A 23,018-nucleotide genomic window follows, 5' to 3' on the forward strand; every position below is an offset into this window, starting at 1 on the left:
CTAAGCACTAGAGTAGATACAAGTTAGTCAGTTGGACACAGTCCATGTCCTTCGTGGGATTCACAGTCTTAATTCCCATTCTATAGGTGAGGTGACTGCGGCACAGAGAAGTGAAGCGAGTTGCCCAAGGTCACACAGCAGACACGTGGAGGAACCAGGATTAGAACCAGGTCCTTCTGACTCCCAGACCCTTGCTCCATCCATTAGGCCAATGCCTCTTCTCCCACTAGGCCAGCCTGTTTCTCAGCCTGATACCCTGGGTTCGACTGTAAAACCGCGGGGTCGAGGCTCACGTTTTTTTCTCTCTTTGGCGCTCCCGCAGTGCCGAACGCGACGCTCTGCGGCGTTTGGATCTTCAGTGGATGGTCTAGCGTCTGCCTGGTTGACTGACCTTAAACCCCACACATCCCCTGCTTGACACAAGGAGACCACGGTATCTACCGCTAGAAATTAATGCAACTAAAAATAAAAAGCCACCAAACGCTTTTAGTTGCCCTGCTCGGATATTTCTGTATGTTTCCCGTTCTGACCTGAGCGCCCACACCAACAGATAACTAGCACTGAATAATCACGGGCAGGCGGTCCGGATACGCGGACCTGCTCGCTATGGAGAGGAAATCGCCGTACCCCCTGCGGAGCCCCAACACACGCGCTCCGCCGCTCGAGATGATGTTTGCACACAGACCTGTTGCTCTCTCCACATCTCCAGCCAGACGCGAGCCTCATTTCCATCCCCTACGCGTTGGCGTGTACGTGTACGTCTCCCAGTGTTCGACCGGCTCCAACGCAGCCAGGTCCGGGGTAGGAGATCCTGGAGAAGGGACAGTCTTTCCCCGATGTACTACGTCCCAGGCTCACACGTGACTAATCCTCTAAGGGTGCTCTTCGGAGAAGGAGCGGGGCCTAGTGGAAACAGCAGGGGCTTGGGAGTCAGAGGACCTGAATTCTAATCTCGCCTCCGCCCCGTGTCTGTTGAGTGACCTTGAGCAAGTCACATACCTTCTCTGGGCCTCGGTTTCTTCTCCGGGCCCTATACTGGGGGCCCCGTGTGGGACAGGGGCTATATCCGACCTTGGTACATAATAATAATAATAATAATAATAATGTTGGTATTTGTTAAGCGCTTACTATGTGCAGCGCACTGTTCTAAGCGCTGGGGGAGATTCAGGGTAATCAGGTTGTCCCACGTGAGGCTCACGGTTAATCCCCATTTTACAGATGAGGTAACTGAGGCACAGAGAAGTGAAATGACTTGCCCACGGTCACACAGCTGACAAGTGTGGCAGAGCCGGGAGTCGAACCCATGACCTCTGACTCCCGAGCCCCGGGCTCTTTCCACTGAGCCACGCTGCTTCTGAGCGCTTAACAAATATCACTGTTATTATTATCATTCCGTCAGCAATAAGGAACAACGTGTCATCACACCGTCCTGACTGGTGGGTGCAAAAATGAAAATAAACAGAAGACTGCCTTGCTTTGAAATACAATGATTAGGGCTGGTTTGTCAAGCCCAGTCTGAAAATGCAATCTAAAAATATGTCCTTGGCCACAAAACACGAGGGCCTCAGCAGGACTGAAGAAAATAATTTGTTTTTAATTGAGCGACTACACCCAGTTCCTGCATTCTGGCCTTCGAAATACAAAGCGCCACTTCAATTCCTCTTGCGGCACAATGCACCCACAAACCAACCACTCGCTGCCACCGCTTCCAATTTCTACCAACGCATCTCCATTCTTCACTCTCCTCATCAAAACTCTGGGACGGGAGGTGCCCTGAAAGGTCGTCTTGTCCATCCATCCCCCTGCCTCCTGTAAGGATCACATCTAAACTCTCCCGGGCAAGGGAGGGTCTTTCCTGATTTTTAAGATTTACGGAGAAATCATCTTTCCAAGCTGTATTTCCATTTTATAATAATTCTCTTTTTCCAGAAAACAGTCTCCATCTTGTCAAACCTGAATCCTTCTGGCTGCAAGTTAAGATTTCTTATTTCTACCCACCACTGGGTAAAGGGGAGGGACGAGGGAGGTGGAGGAAAGAGAGAAAGATGGAGACAGAAGGAGGAGAAGGTGGAGAGGGAGGAAAAGACACTGGAGGAGAAAGGGGAAGAGGGGGAGAGTGAAGAGGAAGAGGAGAAACACAAAATAGAAGGAAGGGTGGAAGGAAGAAGAGAAAGGATGGGAGAAGGGGGAGCACGGAAAGGAAGGGCAAAAGAAGGTAAAACAAGAGAGTGAAGTGGGGAAAGGCGGAAAGAGAGAGAACAGAAAGGCAAGAGGAAAAATAGGGAAAGAAACAAGTAATTCATAGATTTTTTCCAAGACTCTAAGCACCTGACCTCAATCTAAGGCCTTTGCTCCTTTCAGTCGTCCTGATCCATCTCTGAAACATCCAGTAGGAGTTTCGATTTGGTTTTCCTCTTAGATCAGAGAAGCCATTCCTGAATCCAACATCCCCTTAACCACCAGGTCTGCATCAACTAAGCACTAGGATACTCACTTCTTCCTACCCCAATTCCTCGCCCCCTTCCTCCCCGCTCTCCCCCCCCCAACCCTCCCCGCATCACTTATGCAGAGAGTGTTATACTCTATTCAGAGTCAGAAGGACCTGGGTGCTAATCCCACCTCCCCCACTTGTCTGCCGTGTGACCTTGGGTAAGTCACTTAACTTCTCTGTGCCTCAGTTACTTTATCTGTAAAATGGGGATTAAGACCGTGAACCCCATGTGGGACAAGGACTGTGTGCAACCCAATTGGCTTGCATCCACCCTAGAGCCAAGTACAGTGCCTGGCACATTGTGAGTGCTTAACAAATACTATTATTATTATTATTGCTTCCTCTCCCCTGAAATTTATTTTCATCTCCATCTCCAACACTGGATGAATAAGGATAATAACTGTGGCATCTGTTAAGCACTTACTATGTGCTGTCCTAAGTGTAAGGGTAGATACAAGATAATAAGACTGCATGCTTCTTGAGGACAAGGATCAAATCAACTGAATTGTACTTTCCAAATGCTTGGTGCAAAGTGCTCTGCACACACTAAGCACTCAGTAAATACCACTGAATCATATTCCGGCAGGTGCTTAAGCTTAAGACTCTGCAGAGAGTAGGCATTCGATGACTACTGTGGATTGATAGATTGCCTGAAACTCAAAATCCTAGAAACCAGTGTCTGGGGGCCTCTCAAAGTCAAAGCTCTGAAACTGGCCTGTTGTGTGACCTTGAGCAAGTCATTTCCCTTCTCTGGGTCTCAGTTTCCTCATCACAAAAGAGGGATATAATAGGGGAGGAACTTGGTCCGATCTCATAAACTTCCCAGAGTTGATACACAGTAAGCTAGACTGTGAGCTCACTGTGGGCAGGGATTGCCATCCTTTATTGTTGTATTGTACTTTCCCAAGCGCTCAGTACAGTGCTCTGCACACAGAAAGCACTTGATAAATACGACTGAATGAAGGAAGCACTCGATAAATGCCACAACTATTACCTCGATTTGAGTCGTTTTCAATTTCGGACTCGAGCTATTTCCCAAGACAGAAAGCCAATACCCAGAGAGGGGGGATGAAGAAACCGATACGGAGTGAAAGATGAGAGAGGGCGTGAAAGATGGAGAAAGAAGGAGAAACTGGGCAGAGGGAGAAGGTAAAGAAGGATGCTGAAATGGTAAGAATAGAGGGAAGGAGAGGAGATGGATGGCGGGGGAGGAGGGGAGGTGAGAGGAGTATAGAGAAAGAGAGAGACATACCGAAAAGCATAATAAAAGGATAGGAAAGGGGCAAGGACACTCGAGAAAAGGGGAAAGCATAGAAGGGAGCGGTCGAGAAAGAGGACAAAGAGGATGAGGTGAAAAGAAGAAAGACTGAAAGACGAAGGAAAATAGAGAGAGGAAACAGAGGGGGAGGATAATGTAAAATGAAGATAAAAACACCTGTCCCTACCTTATAGGGATTTTGTGCTAATGAATTATGGTTTTTGTTCAGTGCTTATTATGTGCAAAGCACTGTACTGAGCCCCGGGACAAAGACCATACAATCAGATGAGGCACAGAAATAAGCTGTAAAATGTGCCTTGGAAAGAGAAAGAGATTATTTAAATGGAAGATGGTATTTATTATAATTATAATTATTATTATTACTACTATTCACTAATATCCCAGTGGGGGAGCCAGCCCTCCGACCCAAATTTGTTATGTAGGAGTTTCTCACCATCACTCTGGTTGCATAAGCTATGACCCCATGAGACTAGATGGTCAGACACAGACAAACGTGGGGACCAAGAAGTACCGTCACCTGTTATCTCACTCACCCCAGCCCTCTGACAGGACCTGAGGGATTCCAGTCAAAGCCGAAAAGTCCCCAAATCTTGGTCTTCTGGCCTGTCTGCTGCTCAGCGAAGCTTATTCCTTCCCGCCCAGTCCCCACTGACCCCTAAAATCCCAGTCCCCTTTTCACCCCGTGCTCCCAACGACAAGCTGCCAGGTCCGGCGATGATTGGAATCAGGGGGAACGGGGGCGCTGAGGCGGTTGACATATGTACATCTTACCGCTGCCGAGGACTATTGATGCCAACATCAGTGCTTTTTCAGCCGGATCTGCCCTTCCAACCCCTGGGGCATCTCCTCCTCCGTCACCCACGATGACAGTATCCCTGACCTCTAGACTGTAAGCATCACGCTGGTAGGGAACGGGTCTACCGACTCTGTTATGCTATACTCGCCCAAGCGCTTGGTGCAGCGTTCTGTACACAGCACTCCATAAGTCCGTTAATGATGATGATACTTGCCAAGAAGGTGCTCGATCGATGATGACTGGTCGACTGACTGATGGATTAAAATGACTGAAGGGACCGCCCCCCTCCCGCCCCCGAATACGTATTTTTCTCTGTCGATTCGGCCCGCAACCTCTCGCTGTGTATCCGGAACGATAGTAGCATTGTTATTTATTGAACATCCGCTGGGTGAAAAGCACTGTGCGAGGTGCTTGGGAAATAAAAAAGAAAGGTGTGACACAGTTCCTGTCCCAAGCTCCCTGTTCCGTTCAGTTGCAGAGTACAGTTATATCGAGGCCCTACATTTAGAGAGGGTGATTTTTCAAAGCACCTTGTCATCGGCGATCTCCTCGCGGGCCTCCGAAACCGCAGGGACACAAGGAAGGACAACGCTATTTTCCTATTTTGCAAGACGGGGCCACTGGGTCTAGAGATTACAAGACTTGTCCAAGGCCACCCAGCGGTCAAGCTTCGGTGAGAACCTGGCCCCTTCCGAGTCCCAGCGGCTCAGCTCCCCTCCCCTGGACCTCACCGTCTTGGCCCATGAAAGTTTTCTGAAGCGCCTCGGACAAGCAACTCGGAGTCCTCGGCACCTGGAAGAGCATCCGTCCACACCCGAGTCCCATCCCGAACAGCTCCTCGTCCCAGCTCTGCCACGGGCCCGCTGTGGGACCTCGGGCCAATCAACTAACCTCTCCGGTCCCCCGTTTTCTCGTAAGCTCGTGCGGGCCGGGAACGTGTCTACCAGCTCCGTTACACTGCACTTCCCCAAGCGCTTATCACGGTGCTCTGCAGACAGTTAAGTGCTCAGTAAATACCACCGATTGATCTGTGAAATGGGGGTGAGATCCCCGCTCTCCCTTCCCTCGGAGATTGAGCTGTTCGGAGACCGTGTCCCATCTGATTGTCCCGTATCCCTGGAGTGCTCAGCACGAGGCTCTGGCACATAGAAGTGTTCCATAAATATGAGCGTTATACAATATTTGGATTATTGTCAGAGTAAGGCGGCTGTGTACGTCTGCCCGAAATGTCCCGGGCACGTGCACGGGTGAGGCAGGAAGAGGGAACTCCTGAGACTCACTTGGGTCTCAGGCCAGCCCTCCTACTGATGGGCGGTAGCCAAGGTCGAAGTACCTCTGCCCATCGATCTTGCAGGAGTGCCCGGATCTGGGCACCCTCCCAAGAGAGGGCACGGAACATCGCTGTCACAGCCAGGGGCCTCGAACCCACACGACCGACCACGTTGCTCTGCCCGCCAATTACCTTCACCCCCCGACCCCAACCCAGCATTTTCTTGTCTTGCTCCCTGGATTAAGCCGACCGCCTCCCGTGCCTTCCACCGTCGCGATCTCCCTCTTAGCAGGGAGCGCGCGGCCTCCCTCCCGTCGCCGCTCGTCGGGGCCACCGTTACCGCTACTGCATAGACGCCCCCTCCCCGGCCTGCGGCCGCAAGGAGAAACGCCCCCCTCCCTCTACGAGCCCGGGGGGATGGCAGACACACGCGCGGCTCGGCTCCCTGGGCCCACGGCCCCTTCCGGAGGCAGGGAAGGCACCCCGGCCTACGGGACCGGCAAGAGCCCTGCCCCTCGCCGGACGGGGCGGGCCAGGAGGGCAGAGGTTCGCTGGCCTGAGGCATTTCTGGACCACAGGATTTCCCTCCCCGACCACCACCTCACCGCCTCGACGCCCAACCCCATCTGGAAACGAATTAGGAGGGGCTGAGCCCGGAGGCAAGGGGACGGTTTAGGTGACTCCCTCCCAGGGTCGCTTCCTGACCTTGGGTCCGTCCACTCTGCACGTCTCAATGGACAGCTCTCCCGCCCTGACCTCTCTGCGCTTTCTCCGAAACCAAGGAGGACGCCCACCCCACCGTCGCCCCCCCCGACCCCGACCCCCACCCTCCCGGCCCCTCGTCTGGCTTCCGACGTCAGCTCCTCCCTGCCCCGTCCCGGATGGCGGGCAGGCACCTCTGGGGTGCCGACGGGGTCGGGGACAAGACGGCGGCAGCGTGCCCGGCGGGGCGGGCGCCGGCCTGCCGGACGGAGCGGGGCAGGGGGCAGGGGCACGGAAGCCGAGAGGGCGAGGAAGGTGCCGGGGGTCGGGACGGTAAAGCGGGGCCGGAGAAGGTCCTCGTGGGGCTAGTTGAAGGGGAGGGCACCCTGGACCCGTGCTCCGGGAGGACAGGAGAAGAGGAAGAGCAGGCAACACCTTCTCCCCAACACACACACACACATACACACACTCTCACTCCGCAGAAGAAACACAAACACACTCAAGGGATCGCACGCACACACACACACACACACACACACTTTCCAGAGTTGAACCACCCACCCTCACACTCCCAGGGATGAAGCACACATACACACACAGAGTCTCTGAGGGGAAACACTGACAAACACACTCAAGGGATCTTTCACACACACACACACACACACACACACGCACACACTTTCCAGGGTCGAAACACACACCCTCACCCTCCCAGGATTGACCGCTTCACAGACACACACCCGCGCCCCCACACTTGCAGGGATGCAGCACACACACACACACACACACACACTTTCCAGAGTTGAACCACCCACCCTCACACTCCCAGGGATGAAGCACACATACACACACAGAGTCTCTGAGGGGAAACACTGACAAACACACTCAAGGGATCTTTCACACACACACACACACACACACACACACGCACACACTTTCCAGGGTCGAAACACACACCCTCACCCTCCCAGGATTGACCGCTTCACAGACACACACCCGCGCCCCCACACTTGCAGGGATGCAGCACACACACACACACACACACACACAGCCAGGGAGGAAACCCACACAGACACTCACACAAACACACGCATTTTCCAGGGCCGAAACAGACCCCCCCCCCCTCCACCTTCCCGGGGATGACAGACTCACAGACCCACACCCACACCACCCCGACTCTTGCGGGGCTGAAGCAGACACACACACGCACTGCCAGGAAGGAAACCCACACAGACACACACAGTCACACATACACACACCCTCACCCTTCCAAGGATGACAGACCCGACCCCCACCCCCACCCCAACTCTTGCAGGGATGAAGCACCCACATCTCCCACACCCCCGGGGATGAAGCACACACAGACCCCCTACATCCACACCCCCAACTCTTGCAGGGATGAAGCGCCCACATCCCCCACGGCCCCGGGGATGAAGCACACTCAGACCCCCACACCCCCCACTCTTGCAGGGATGAAGCACCCACATCCCCCACGCCCCCGGGGATGAAGCACCCACAGACCCCCACATCCACCCCCCCCAACTCTTGCAGGGATGAAGCACCCACATCCCCCACACCCGGGGATGAAGCACACACAGACCCCCACACCCCCCACTCTTGCAGGGATGAAGCACCCACATCCCCCACGCCCCCGGGGATGAAGCACCCACAGACCCCCACACCCCCAACTCTTGCAGGGATGAAGCGCCCACATCCCCCACACCCCCGGGGATGAAGCACACACAGACCCCCTACATCCACCCCCCCAACTCTTGCAGGGATGAAGCGCTCACATCCCCCACGCCCCCGGGGATGAAGCACCCACAGACCCCCCCACCTCCCACTCTTGCAGGGATGAAGCGCCCACATCCCCCACGCCCCCGGGGATGAAGCACCCACAGACCCCCTACATCCACCCCCCCAACTCTTGCAGGGATGAAGCGCCCACATCCCCCACGCCCCCGGGGATGAAGCACCCACAGACCCCCCCACCTCCCACTCTTGCAGGGATGAAGCGCCCACATCCCCCACGCCCCCGGGGATGATGCACACACAGACCCCCACACCCCCCACCCTTGCAGGGATGAAGCACCCACACCCCCCCACGCTCCCAGGGAGGAAACACACACACACACACACACAGAGAGAGACACCCAGGCGCCCCAACACGGCGACCCCGAGGGGAGAGGCCGGGGGGTCCCGGACGCTGGGCGCAGCGCTCGGCGGAGAGTTGGACGCTCCCCGAAGCGGCCCGGCGGTCATTACTCACACGAGGGCGTGATAGAGGAGGGCCCAGCCCCGCGGCCTCTCCAGGGCATCGTAGATCAAAGTTTGCAGCCTCCTGCAGCGGGCGTTGTTCCTCTTGGCGGGCCGGCCCAGGGGCGACTTGGCCAGCAGGCCCAGGCCCTGCGGGGTCCGCTTGCCGGGGCCGGCCGGTCCGGGGCCTGAGGTCCCTCCGGCCCCTCCGGCCCCCTCCAGCAGCAGCAGCGTCCCGTCCCGGTCCGCTCCGCCGCCCAGGCCCAGCTCCCCCGCCGCCGCCGGCCCCGCCGGCCTCCCCTCCGACCCCTGCGCCCCTGGGTTACCCTCGTCGACGCCCCCCGCCGCCGCCGACGACGACGCCCCCTTCTTCCTGGACTTCAGTCCCATCCCCTCCTCCCGCTCCTCCCGCTCCTCCCGCTCCTCCCGCTCCTCCCGCTCCTCCCGCTCCTCCCGCTCCCGGAATGCGGGCTAGGGATGCGAGGCGGAGGCAGGTCCGGGAATCCCAATGCCATGATCCGGGCCCCCGCCCCGTCCCCGGCGAGGCTGGGCGGCGAGGGCCGGGGGGTCGAGGGGGGTCACCTGGCCGGAGGGGAGCCCGGCCTGCACGGGGGGCAGGGGGGCGAGGAGGACGACGACCGGGAGGACGATGGAAAGGAGGAGAGGGACGGGGCCGCGGGGAAGAGGGCAGAGGATGGCAGAGGAGAGGGGCTGGTCCCGGAGCCGGTCCTGAGGCTGGTGCTGGTGACAGCGCCCGGCCCAGCCGCCCGGAGAAACCATCGCAGAGTTTATTTACAAGCCGGATGCCGGAGCCCCCCGCCCCCTCCTCCTCCTCCTCCTCCTCCTCTTTCTCTCCCATTCCCCCCCCCCCCCCTCCCTCCTGCCTTCGTTCTGGGAGCCCCCACCCCTGCTCTCTCCCCTCTCCCGCCCCCTCCCCAGCAGCCTCCCCCTAAGGCGTGGCCCATTGTGCGTCTCCGGCAAATCGGGAGGAATCGGGAGGAATCGGGAGGAATCGGGAGGCCCCCCCTTCCCCCTTCCCGCGCCCCCGGATGACCCTAAAGGGGGTCGCTGGACCTTCATGGGGGGGGGGGGCCGACCCCTTCATCCTCCAATGTCCCCCCCACCCCTGCAGCTCCCCCAGACTTCGGCAGCGGCCTAATTTGGACCTTGGCTTATTTGGGCCCCGGGGGAGAGGTTGGAAATTCGGAAGAGGGGCTTAGGGAATGGGGAGGAGGAAGGAGAGGGGGGATTCCCTTCCATTCTTCCTGCCCCTCCTCCCCAAATTGCTTATTTCCTCCTCTCCTTGGCATATATTTTTGCCTCCCCCCCCCCCAAATTGCTTATTTCCCTCTCCTTGGCGTATATTTTTGCCCCCCCCCCCATTGCTTATTTCCATTCTCCCTGCCCCCCTCCCCCGCATTGCCTGTGTTGCTTATTTGCTCCTCTCCTTGGCATATTTTTTCCCCCCCTCTCTCTTCGCCCCGGTGTCTTCCGCAGGGATAAAGTTGCCGGGGGGCGGAAGGAGAGAAGACCGGTCTCCAGCGCTTAGAACAGTGCTTGGCACGGAGTAAGCGCTTAACCGGTACCGTCATCATCATTCCCCGGGGAGCAGATGCTCCAAACAGCCCGGACGCGTCCCCCGGCCCCTTTTTCCCTGCTTCTTAATAATAATACTAATAATGTTGGTATTTGTTAAGCGCTGACTATGTGCCGAGCGCCGTTCTAAGCGCTGGGGGAGACACAGGGGAATCAGGTCGTCCCACGTGGGGCTCACAGTCTTCATCCCCATTTTACAGATGAGGTCACTGAGGCACCGAGAAGTGAAGTGACTTGCCCAGAGTCACACAGCTGACAAGCGGCCGAGCCGGGGTTTGAACCCATGACCTCTGACTCCAAAGCCCGTGCTCTTTTCCACTGAGCCACGCTGCTTCTTTGCATCTTTCCCTCCTCCAGGAAAAGTCGGGGGGGGGGTGGGAGATGAGGACCCCCCTCTTCTTCCCCCCCCTCCCAGATCTCCGAAAGGAGTCGGGGAAGAAGGAGAGACGGGAGAGGAGGGGAAGGGTCCTCCGGGATTCCCGCTTGCTTCCAAGGACGGACGGAGACTCCAATGATTCCCTAGCCATTCCCACACATCCCCCCCCCCCCTTCCTGCAGAACGGACCCCCGCTAATAATTCATAATTATCTGTTCAGCGCTTACAGCGGGCCGTCGTGGTTTGGCGGTCAGAAGGTCATGGGTTCTAATCCAACCTCTGCCCTCCGTTCGTTCGCTCATTCATTCGCGCAGACCGTATTTCCTGAGCGCTTACGGTGTGCAGAGCGTTCATTCGATCGTATTTATTGAGCGCTCGCTGTGTGCGGGGCACTGTGCTAAACGCTTGGAAAGAACAATTGGGTAACAGAGACCATCCCCACCCCAAGGGCTCGCAGGCTAGATGGGGGGAGAGAGACAAGAAATCAAAAGAAAGCAAGTGGACAGGCAGCCGTAGCATCAGTGTCAATAAATAGAATTATAGGTCTATGCACATCATTAATAAAATGAATAGGATAATAAATATGTACATATAAACACACTTGTCTGCTGTGTCACCTTGGCTAAGTCACTCTACTTCTCTGAGCCTCAGTTCCCTCGTCTGTAAAATGGGGATTGAGACCGAGAGCCACCGTGGCTCCGTGGAAAGAGTCAGCGGTCATGGGTGCGAATCCCGCCTCTGCCCCTCGTCAGCTGGGTGACTGTGGGCGAGTCACTTCACTTCTCTGGGCCTCAGTTCCCCCATCTGTAAAATGGGGCTTAAAACTGTGAGCCCCACGTGGGACAACCTGATCACCCTGTGTCTACCCCAGCGCTTAGAACAGTGCTCTGCCCATAGTAAGCGCTTAACATAATCCCAACATTATTATTATTATTATTATTATTATTATGTGGGACAGGGACTGCGTCCAACCTGATTACCTTGTCTATCCCCCAGGGCTTAGGACGGTGCCTGGTATTTATTTAACGGTACTTACTGAGCGCTTAGTGGGTGCAGAGCTCTGTACTAAGCGCTGGGAAAGTACGATTCGGGCAACAGATAGAGACGATCCCTACCCCCCAACGGGCTGACAGTCTAGAAGTACATAGTAAATGCTTAACAGATGCCATCATCATCATTAGACTTATGTGCCAGGCACTGTAGTGAACGCTGGAGGGGGGATACAAGCAAATGGCTCACAGTCTCGATCCCCATTTGGCAGATGAGGGAGATGAGACGCGGAGAAGTCGAGTGACTTACCCAAGGTCACACGGCAGACAAGTGGTGGAGGCGGGATTAGAACCCAGGCCCCCCAGGCCCCTGTTCTACACCATGCTGCTGCTTCGTGGCTCAGTGGAAAGAGCCCGGGCTTGGGAGTCGGCGGTCATGGGTTCGAATCCCGGCTCTGCCGCTGGTCAGCTGTGTGACTGTGGGCGAGTCACTTCACTTCTCTGGGCCTCAGTGACCTCATCTGTCAAATGGGGATGAAGACGGTGAGCCTCACGTGGGACAACCCGATGACCCTGGATCTCCCCCAGCGCTTAGAACAGTGCTCTGCACATAGTAAGCGCTTAACAAATACCAACATTATTATTATTATTATTCACCGACTTATTCCCGGTTAACCCCCCCCCCGCTCTCGGTTAACCGCAGAAGCCCCCCCCCCCCCACCAGCCACTGGTTTATTCCCAATTAAATAAGTACCGTTAAATGAATACCAGGCACCGTCCTAAGCCCTGGGGGATAGACAAGGTGATCAGGTTGGACGCAGTCCCTGTCCCACATAATAATAATAATAATAATGTTGGTATTTGGTAAGCGCTTACTATGTGCAGAGCACTGTACTAAGCGCTGGGGTAGACACAGGGTGATCAGGTTGTCCCACGTGGGGCTCACAGTTTTAAGCCCCATTTTACAGATGAGGGAACTGAGGCCCAGTGCATCCCTTGCCCCTATTAACCGCAGGATGCTTCCCCTGCCTCCAGACTTTCATGCGTCCTGCAAGGGGGTCTCAGCTCACAACCATGCCCCTTCTATGCCCAAAAAGACTGGAATGATCCTGGGGGGGGAAACTAAGCGCTTAGTACAGTGCTCTGCACCTAGTATGCGCTCAATAAATACTATTGAATGAATGGGAGGAGGCTCCTGGCCCTTTAAGAGCCTCCCCCCCCCCCCAACCGTCCGGCCGCAGAGCACGAGGAGCAGTGCGCCTGCGCGGAACAAGCCGCAGCGAGGGGGCGTGGCCTAGAAGGGGGCGTGTCCTAGGAGGGGCGTGGCTTAGATGGGCGTGGCCTCAGGGGCCCGCAGCCGTTGTGCGCCTGCGCAGAGCGAGCCTGGCCTGCTTAGGACTGGAAAGGGTGGGTGGGGGAAGAAGATAATAATGTTGGTATTGGTTAAGCGCTTACTCTGTGCAGAGCACTGTTCTAAGCGCTGGGGAAGATACAGGGTCATCAGGTTGTCCCGCGTGAGGCTCCCAGTCTTCATCCCCATTTTCCAGCTGAGGTCACTGAGGCCCAGAGAAGTGAAGTGTGGCTCAGTGGAAAGAGCACGGGCTTTGGAGTCAGGGCTCATGAGTTCGAATCCCAGCTCTGCCACTTGTCGGCTGTGTGACTGTGGGCGAGTCACTTCACTTCTCTGGGCCTCAGTTCCCTCATCTGTAAAATGGGGATTAAGACTGTGAGCCCCACGTGGGACAACCTGATTCCCCTATGTCTACCCCAGCGCTTAGAACAGTGCTCGGCACATAGTAAGCGCTTAACAAATACCAACATTATTATTATTATTAAGTGACTTGCCCACAGTCACACAGCTGACAAGTGGGAGAGGTGGCATTCGAACCCATGACCTCTGACTCCCAAGCCCGCGCTCTTTCCACTGAGCCACAGTCTCCCTTCCCCACAGCACTGTACTCGTCCGCTCAACTGTATATATTTCCACTGCCCTATTTATTTTGTTAACGAATTGTACATCGCCTCGATTCTATTTAGTCGCCATCGGTTTTTACGAGATGTTCTTCCCCTCGACTCTATTTATTGCCATTGTTCTCGTCTGTCCGTCTCCCCCGATCAGACCGTAAGCCCGTCAGACGGCAGGGACCGTCTCTATCTGTTGCCGACTTGTTCATCCCAAGCGCCTAGTCCAGTGCTCTGCACAGAGTAAGCGCTCAATAAATACTATTGAATGAATGAATGAATGAATGAATGAAAAGCGCTTACTCTGTGCCAAGCACTGTCCTAAGCGCTGGGGGGGGGGAGATACAAGGTCATCAGGTTGTCCCACGTGAGGTTCCCTGTCTTCATCCCCATTTGACGGATGAGGTAACAGGCCCAGAGAATAATAATAATGGTATTTGTTAAGCGCTTACAATTTGCAAAGCACTGTTCTAAGCGCTGGGGGACGAATGCACAGTGATCAGGTTGACCCAGTGGGGCTCACAGTCTTCATCCCCATTTGACGGATGAGGTACCAGGCCCAGAGAATAATAATAATGATATTTGTTAAGCGCTATGTGCAAAGCACTGTTCTAAGCGCTGGGGGGGAATACAGAGTGATCAGGCTGTCCCAGTGGGGCCCAGAGTCTTCATCCCCATTTTGCAGATGAGGTAACTGAGGCACCGAGGAAGTGAAGTGACTTGCCCAAGGTCACACAGCTGATAAGTGGCCGAGTCGGGATTAGAACCCACGACCTCTGAATCCCAAGCCCGGGCTTTTCCCACTGGGCCACGCAGAAGAAGATGATGATGACGATGATGGTATTTGTTAAGCGCGTACTACGTGCCAAGCACTGTTCTAAGCGCTGGGGGAGAGCCAAGGTTGTCCCCTGTGGGGCTCACAGTCTTCATCCCTATTTTACAGATGAGGGAACCGAGGCACAGAGAAGTGAAGTGACTTGCCCAAGGTCACGCAGCAGACAAGTGGCGGAGTTGGGATTGGAACCCGTGACCTCTGACTCCCAAGCCCGCGCTCTTTCCACTAAGTCACGCTGCTTTGAGGTAACTGAGGCACAGAGAAGTGAAGTGACTTGCCCAAAGTCACCCAGCTAAGTGACAGAGCTGGGATTGGAACCCATGACCTGCGACTCCCGAGCCTGGGCTCTGACCGCCAAGCCACGCTGCTTCTAGGGGGAAGGAAGGAGGAAAGGGATGGAGCGAGGAGAAGCGAGAAACCATCCAGTTTGGACATTCCTCTACAGGGAGGGAGAGAAAGGACACCAGAGGCTGGGAGCTCCCGGCTGCCTTCGAGTTGTCCCCGTCTTACATTTCTGCCCCCTTCGGAAAGTCGATCGTATTTACGGAGCGCTTCCTGTGCGCGGAACACTATGCTGAGCGCTTGGGAGAGTACCATTTGTTAAGCGCTTACTATGTGCCAAGCACCGTTTTAAGCACCGGGGTAGATACGAGGTAATCAGGTTGTCCCACGTGGGGCTCGCAGTCTTAATCCCCATTTTACAGATGAGGAAACTGAGGCACAGAGCTGTGAAGCGACAGAGGTCCCCTGCTCCAGGAGGCCTTCCCTTTCCCTCTGCTCCTCCTCCCCTCCCCATTCCCCCCTCCCGCCCCCTGCTCTTCCCCCTTCCCCTCCCCTCAGCACTTTGCATATTTGTATATATTATTTATTACCCTATTTATTTTGTTCACGATGTGTCTATCTCTACGATTCTGTATATCTTGATGATATTGTTTGGTTTTGTTCTGTTCTGCTTTGCCGTCTCCCCCGTTTAGACTGTGAGCCCATCACTGGGCGGGGACTGTCTCTATCTGCTGCCCAATTGTCCGTTCCAAGCGCTCAGTCCAGTCCCCTGCACGTAGTAAGCGCTCAATAAATACTATTGAATGAACGAATGAACCGTACAATAGTAAACGCACACATTCCCTTCCGAGTTTACAGTCTAGAGGGGGAGACCGACATTAATATAAATAAACGTTACAGATACGGACGCAAGTGCTGTGGGATGAGGGACGAATAAAGGGAGCGAGACGGGATGACGTAGAAGGGAGTGGGAGAAGCGGAGAGTGCTTCTCCCCAGCTCGCACACTTCCCTCTTTCTGAGCCAACCTCACTGTTCTTCCCTCATTCCCACTTCTAACTTCACGCTCCTCCTTCCCGGAATCACCCTCCCTCTTCGAATCTGCCAGACCGCACCACTCCCTATTTTTAAAGCCCCTCTTAAATCCCAATTCTTCCAAAAGGCCTTCCCGGACTAATCTCCATCCCTTCGGAACGGAACCCCATCTGTGATGCTTAGCGGTTATGGATATGCCTGCTTATTTATTCCTTCTGCCGTCCTCTCGTTGTTATCTCTGTATTTATACCTCGTCTTCGGGTATTCTGTTGAAGGTATACTACCTCTAGACTGAGCTTATGGACAGGGAACGTGTGTCCCGACTCTGTTGTACACTCTCCCAAGTGCTTAGTACAGTGCCCTGCACGCAGCAAGCGTCCAATAAATACCACTGCTTGATTGCCCGTTTCTCCGATTCAGCTATAAACTCCTCAAGGGCACAGACCATTCCTTTTATTTTTCTCTCCCTAGTAACTAGGGTAGGGCCCTAAGTAAAATAGCTGTCCAATAAGTACACTAAGTACGACTTTCTTAAAGACCCTTTTAGCTCTGGAATCCTACAAAAGAGGGAGGTGGGAAGATAGGAGGATGGGAAAAGGAAGGAAAAAACAGAAGCAGAGAGGGAAAGTTGGGCGATCTGATCACTCGGGGAGTCATTAGTATTCACTGAACACCTACTGCGGGCGGAACGCTGTAATAATAACGTTGGTATTTGGTGAGCGCTTACTATGTGCAGAGCACTGTTCTAAGCGCTGGGGGAGATACAGGGTCATCGGGTTGTCCCACGTCAGGCTCACGGTCTTCATCCCCATTTTCCAGATGAGGTCACTGAGGCCCAGAGAAGTTAAGTGACTTGCCCACGGTCACACAGCTAAGTGGCTGAGGCGGGCTGTACTAAACATTTGGGAGAATACAGCGGAGTTCATAGACATAGCCAGAGCCTCAACATTAATCTAAAGAAATCTGAGGACACGGGGATGCCGGTGGATAAGCCTCGGTCCAGGGCGACTTTGGGACAGGTCCAACTTGAAGGAACTGATTATAACACATCACTCCTCCAAGAGGCCTTCCCAGACTGAGCTCCTCTTCCCCCTCTACTCCCTCTGCCATCCCCCCTTTACCTCTCCGCAGCTAAAGCCTAATTTTCCCCTTTTCCCTCTGCTCCTCCACCTCTCCCTTCCCATCCCCACAGCACTGTACCCGTCCGCTCAACTGTATATATTTTCGTTACCCTATTTATTTTGTTAATGAATTGTACATCGCCTTGATTCTATTTAGTTGCCATTGTTTTTACGAGATGTTCTTCCCCTTGACGCTGTTTAGTGCCATTGTTCTTGTCTGTCCGTCTCCCCCGATTAGACTGTAAGCCCGTCAAACGGCAGGGACTGTCTCTATCTGTTGCCGACTTGTTCATCCCAAGCGCTTAGTACAGTGCTCTGCACATAGTAAGCGCTCAATAAATACTATTGAATGAATGAATGAATCACTCGCGCTCTTTCTCATCCCCACCTGCAGAGTTCCCGCAGGAGTACTGAGTGCCACGAGCAAATAGTTGGGCAGGGGTGCACACCGCCTGCCTGCCGTGTGACCTTGGGTGAGTCACTTGACTTCTCTCTGCCTCAGTGTCCTCAAATGTAAAACGGGAATGAAATACCTATTTTCCCTCCTACTGAGTCTGTCAATCCCGTGTGGGACGGGGTCTATGTCTGATCTGATTACTTTGTATCTACTCCAGTGCTTTGAACAGTGCTTGTCACGTAGTAAGCACTTAACGAATACCTTTAAAAAAGATTTTAGGTGCAGAGCTCCTCGACGGCCAAAATGATCGCGGCCCGGTGCCAAAGCTGTACCACAGCACCATCATTCTGGCATAACTCTATCCCCTTGTTTTGTTCTGTTGTCTGCAAGACTGCGAGCCTGTCGTTGGGTAGGGATTGCCTCTATCGGTTGTCAAATTGCACTTTTCAGGCGCTTAGTACAGTGTTCTGCACGCACTAAGCGCTCAATAAACACGACTGAACCAACGGATGAAATCTGGCACACCCCGTTGCTAAGTGCTGGGGTAGTTAGAGAGTCATGAGGTGGGACAGGGTCTCTGTCCCACCATGGGGCTCACAGGCTATTCTAACCATCTTACTGACGAAGGAATGAGGACCAGAGACGTAAAGTGACTTGCTCAAGGTCACCCAGCAGACCAGTGGCAGAGCTGGGACTCGAACTCAAGTCCCCCGACTCCCGGCCTCTGGTCTTTCCACTGGGTCATGCTGCATCCCCGGAACCAGGGGGTGGGAAAAGACAAGTGGACAAGAAGTATAGGCAGCAACGATCAATCAGACCGTAGAGCTGTCGCTGCTCAGACCCCAGCCTTTGTAGATGTACGCTTTCATCACGGGATGTCCAAATTAATGACGCGTGATGGAGCACGCTGGCGATTTTCATGCGTCCTATAAGGACAGGAGGAAAAGTCGATATCAAATTCATAACTCCAGTCCGATTAAATCGTCACTAGGAACACAGCCAGGCAGTTGGCCCCTTGGCACTGACTCGTTTTAATAGTTTTATAATCAGACAGAGATGTTATTCGGGTTTTAAATCGGCAGTTTGAAAATTTAATGAAACTTTGAACACGTCCCAAGCCCATTTAGGGGAGCCGAGAGGAGGCGATTTTGAACCGGAGTGGTGGGAGCGGCTACTGGTGGCGCAGACCCCGGACGATCACACAACTGCTGGACACACACACACACACACACGTACACACAATTACTGACCACTCAGACCCCGGACAGTCACACGACTCCTGGATAAACCGATAAAAGAAAGCCTCAGTGGGCTAAGTAAGGGAACCAAAGTTTCTCTTGTTGGATGAACTCTCCAGCCTGTCGAGGCCTCAAGAAAATTCTTCAGTTTACCCGAGAGAAGAGGACCCCGTCGATTAAGAGAGTGAAAGGGGTGACAGAGAAAGAGAGAGACAGAGAGAGGAAAGAGAGAGATTGGGGAGAAAGAGGAGGATGAGGGCTGGGGCTCTGTGCAGAAGAGCGGAAGAGCATGCCCATTCGCACCAGATAACTGGATAACAATAATAATTAATGATAATGATACTTGTTAAGCGCTTACGATGTGCCAATCACTCTAATAAAGCACTGGAGTAGATACAACGTCATCAGGTTGGACGTGGGGCTTCGAAGTCTAAGTAGGAGAGAGACCAGGTATCGAATTCCCATCCTCCCTCTTTTCTTATGGTATTTGTTAGGTGCTTATTATGTGTCAGGCACTCTTCTAAACACCGGGGTAGATACAAGATGATCAGAGTGGACGCAGTCCCTGTCTCACATGGGCTCACAACCTTAATCCCCATTTTACAGATCAGGTAACTGAGGCACAGAGAAGTGAAGTGATTTGCCCGAGGTCACACAGCAGATGAGCGGAGGAGCCGGGATTAGAAGCCAGGTCCTTCTGACTCCCAGGCCCATGATCTAACCATTAAGCCATGCTGCTTCTCCCTCCTACTTAGAAAGGTGGATCAATCACTCAGTGGTATTGACTGAGCGCTTACTATGTGCAGAACACTGTACCAGGCACTCGGGAGAGTACAATATAACTGATTTGGCAGCTACGTTCCCCGCCCTCAGTGAGGTTACAGTCTAGAGAACTTTCCGTCGAAATCCTCAGCCTTCCTCTTCTGCTTCAAGAAAGACCCTTGAGAGCTCACAGTAAGCGTTCAATAAATACCGTGGGCAGATCGATACTTTGAGAGGCACCACTTTTATTCTGTGCTTTCGAGTGAACCAGTCAAGAAGGGTTTTCACTCATCCTCATTTATTTCACTCATCTTCATTTATTTCCTTGTCTATTTATCCTGCTAGATCCCTGTTCCCCACAGTTATACCATTTTCTCCCGTTTCCTCTATTCAAATAGCATCTGTATCTGTCTCTCCAATAGATTGCAAAATTCGTGAGGACAGGGACTGTGTCTTCTGATTTTATCGTACTTTCCCAATCAACTAGTACAACGTGCTGCGCAGAGTCGGTACCCCAATAAATGCTGCGGATTTTATCATTTGATAAAATCTTTCTTTTATAAAACTCAGTATGCCTAACTAACAACCGACCAATCCATCCTCGTGACGACCTCTGTTCTTCAGGAAGCGGGGAATCCTTGAAGGCAAGGATTTTGTCTTGTTTTTTCCTCCTTAATTCCCCCAGAATGCCTAGTAGATTGTTCTGCACTCGGTGGGAGTTGTCCCCCAACCGTAATTTATTTTATTAATTTATTTAATTTATTAAAACCTCTCCTCCCACCCAATAAGTGGGACAAGGACTAATTTGATCTGATTGTTTTGTATCTACTCCAGTGCTCAGGACCGGGCTTGGCCCGCAGAAAGTACTGGACGGATACCGCGGTGATTAATAGTATCTGTTTTCCCTCCCTCTTAGACTGTGAGCCCTCGGCAGAACAAGGGACCGTGTCCTGTCCACTTTTACTGTTTCTATCCTAATGCTCGGTAAAGTGCTCGCACATGGAGCTTATCGATCGGTCGGTCAATCAGTGGTATTTATCGAGAGCTTCCTGTGTACTAAGCGCTTGGGAGACTACAATACAACAGAGTCGGTAGACACATTCTCTGTCCGCAATGAATTTACAAACTAAAGAGGGAGGCAGACCCTAAAATAAATTACAGATACGAGCATAAGTGTTATGGAGCTGGGGTGACTGTCAAATATCCGAAGGATACAGTTCTGAATGCGTACACAGTGCAGAAGGGAGAGGGAGTAGGAGAAAAGAAGGCTCGATCGGGGAGACGCCACAGTTGGTATTTTCATTATTAAGATCAACCAATCAGTGGTGTTTAGTGAGTGCTTCTTAGATGCAGAGCACTGTCTAAAAGCTTGTGAGAGTACAACAGGATTAGCAGACACGTTGCCTGCCCGTAATGAGCTTACGGTCTAGAGAAGCAACTTCCAGGAACTCAGCCCTGGGTTGCGTATGTGGTTCACACCAAGGTCCTTGTGACCGCCTCCCATCCCTCCATCCTCCCGTCCCCCCAACTGTCCCATCCCCGGATCGGTGAAATTCTGGGTCCCAGCCACCCTCTCCCCTTCCGGGGATCCATCAAGAATCCCTCTCCAGCTTCTATCGGTGGGAGAACGTGGAGATGGGAGAGATCCCGGCCCTTAAGAGAGGCAGCTTAATCTTCCATCGCCTCAAAAAACAGCTCCCTGAGCAGGCCGCTCGTCCCCCCCACCGGTCTGACCCTCTGGACAAAGAGCCCAGGACTTCAGCCTCAGGCTGCCGGAGTGATTTTCTGGAAGCGAACTTGTTCGCCAAAAGAAACAAGCCTGCGTGATAAATAGCCCCTGCTTTAATCGGGAAAAGGGGCGAACGACAACGTTGAAACGTTAAAAAGACATCTTCTGAATTTCTTCGCAATTCCGAAAGATTTATTTCGGCCTTAATGCCTCGACGTGTCCTTCAAATTTTCCATCTGCCCTGCAGTCGGGCTGGCACGCTGCAAGCGGCGAAATGACTGGAGCTGGGACAGAGGGTGCCGGCGGAGACGGCGGAAGAGTTTGGAGAACCGGCCTCGCATATTAATGAGCTGGCATTTTCCTTCTCAAAGGAAAAACTCGGGTCACGCTCGGTGATCGTGCTCCGGTGGTTAAGGGCGTTGGAGAGCGGTATGCTACCGGCAGCGGAGAGAGTTTTCCGCTCATCGCAAAGTTGCAGCAGTGAGCCTCGGTGGCACCAACCAGAGCGGCTGGCAGTGTGGCAACCCAGCCAAGGGGAAAGAGCGCGAGACTGGGATTCAAGAAACCTGGGTTTAGGTAATAATAATTATGTCGGTATTTGTTAAGCGCTTCCTCTGTGCAGGGCACTGTTCTAAGCGCTGGGGGAGATACAGGGTCATCAGGTCGTCCCACGTGAGGCTCACGGTCCTAATCCCCATTTGGCAGCTGAGGGAACTGAGGCCCAGAGAAGTGAAGTGACTTGCCCACAGTCACACAGCTGACAAGTGGCAGAGGTGGGATTCGAACCCATGACCTCTGACTCCCAAGCCCGGGTTCTTTCCCCTGAGCCACACTGCTTCTCTTAAATCCCAACCCTGCCCCCGCCCTGCTGTGTCATCTCTGAGGAGGCACTTGGCCTTTCTGGGCCTCAGTTTCCTCATCTTTCAAATGGGCATAAGACATTTGTTCCTCCTCCCTGTTAGACCGCGAGTCCCATGTGGAAAAGGGAGTGTGTCAATCAGCGGTATTTACTGAGTGCTCACTGTCTGCTGAGCACTGTACTAAGCGCTTGGGAGAGTATCATACATACAACAACAGAGCAGGTAGACACGATCCCCGTCCACAACGATCGAACCGTCTAGAGGTGGAGACGGGGGAGACAGCGATGAGCTTAAAGAGAAGAACAGTAACTGCGGTGTTGGTGAAGTGCTTACCGTGCGCCAAACACTGAACTGAGCGCTGGGGCAATCGCGAGATAATCGGGTCAGTCTCAGGCACTCTCCCTCGTGGGGCTTGCCGACTGAGTAGGAAGGAGAACAGGTAAAGATAATGACGTCGGTATTCGTTAAGCGCTTACTGTGTGCCGAGCGCCGTTCTAAGCGCTGGGGTAGACACACGTGAGGCTCACAGTCTTAATCCCCATTTTCCAGTTGAGGGAACCGAGGCACCGAGAAGTTAAGTGACCTGCCCGAGGTCACCGAGACAAGCGGCCGCGCCGGGACGTTGAGGTGCCAGCGTGCAGATGAGGAAACCGAGGCCGAGAGAAGTTATTGACTTGCTCAAGGTCACACAGCAGGCAAGCGTCAGAGTCGGGATCAGAAACCGGGTCCTCCGACTCCCAAGATCTGGGCCCTTTCCATTAGACCTCGCCGCTCCCGTATCGCCTATCGACCGCGTCGCTTGGATCGTAGGAAGAATTTTATTCGGCAAATAGATGACTAGAGTAAGTGGGCGAACCCTAGAGAGTGGCACCTCCTGCCAGGTTTGTGCCAGCCTGGGGCCACTCCAGAAGGCAAGGTATCTCAGTGACAGAGGCTGCCATCCCTTCGACGCATGCCAACTCTTCCATCCTTCGCTAACGTCGATTAAGTGCCTACTCTGCGCGGAGCCCCGTACTGGACACCCGGGAGAATAATAATAATGGT

At 53.7% G+C, this 23,018-nt stretch overlaps 1 protein-coding gene across 1 annotated transcript in view; it reads right to left on the reverse strand.

The window, feature by feature from the left end:
* KCNQ3 (potassium voltage-gated channel subfamily Q member 3) overlaps positions 1–9,199 on the reverse strand; it is a 131,519-nt gene extending 122,320 nt beyond the window's left edge. The window contains exon 1 of the mRNA XM_029062911.1: positions 8,808–9,199. Coding sequence (XP_028918744.1) covers positions 8,808–9,184 — 377 coding nt within the window. The 5' untranslated portion in view covers positions 9,185–9,199. The remainder of the gene's footprint in view (positions 1–8,807) is intronic.
* Positions 9,200–23,018: the final 13,819 nt, after the last annotated feature.

This window comes from Ornithorhynchus anatinus, chromosome 4, assembly GCF_004115215.2.
Source record: "Ornithorhynchus anatinus isolate Pmale09 chromosome 4, mOrnAna1.pri.v4, whole genome shotgun sequence".
Lineage (NCBI taxonomy): Eukaryota > Metazoa > Chordata > Mammalia > Monotremata > Ornithorhynchidae > Ornithorhynchus > Ornithorhynchus anatinus.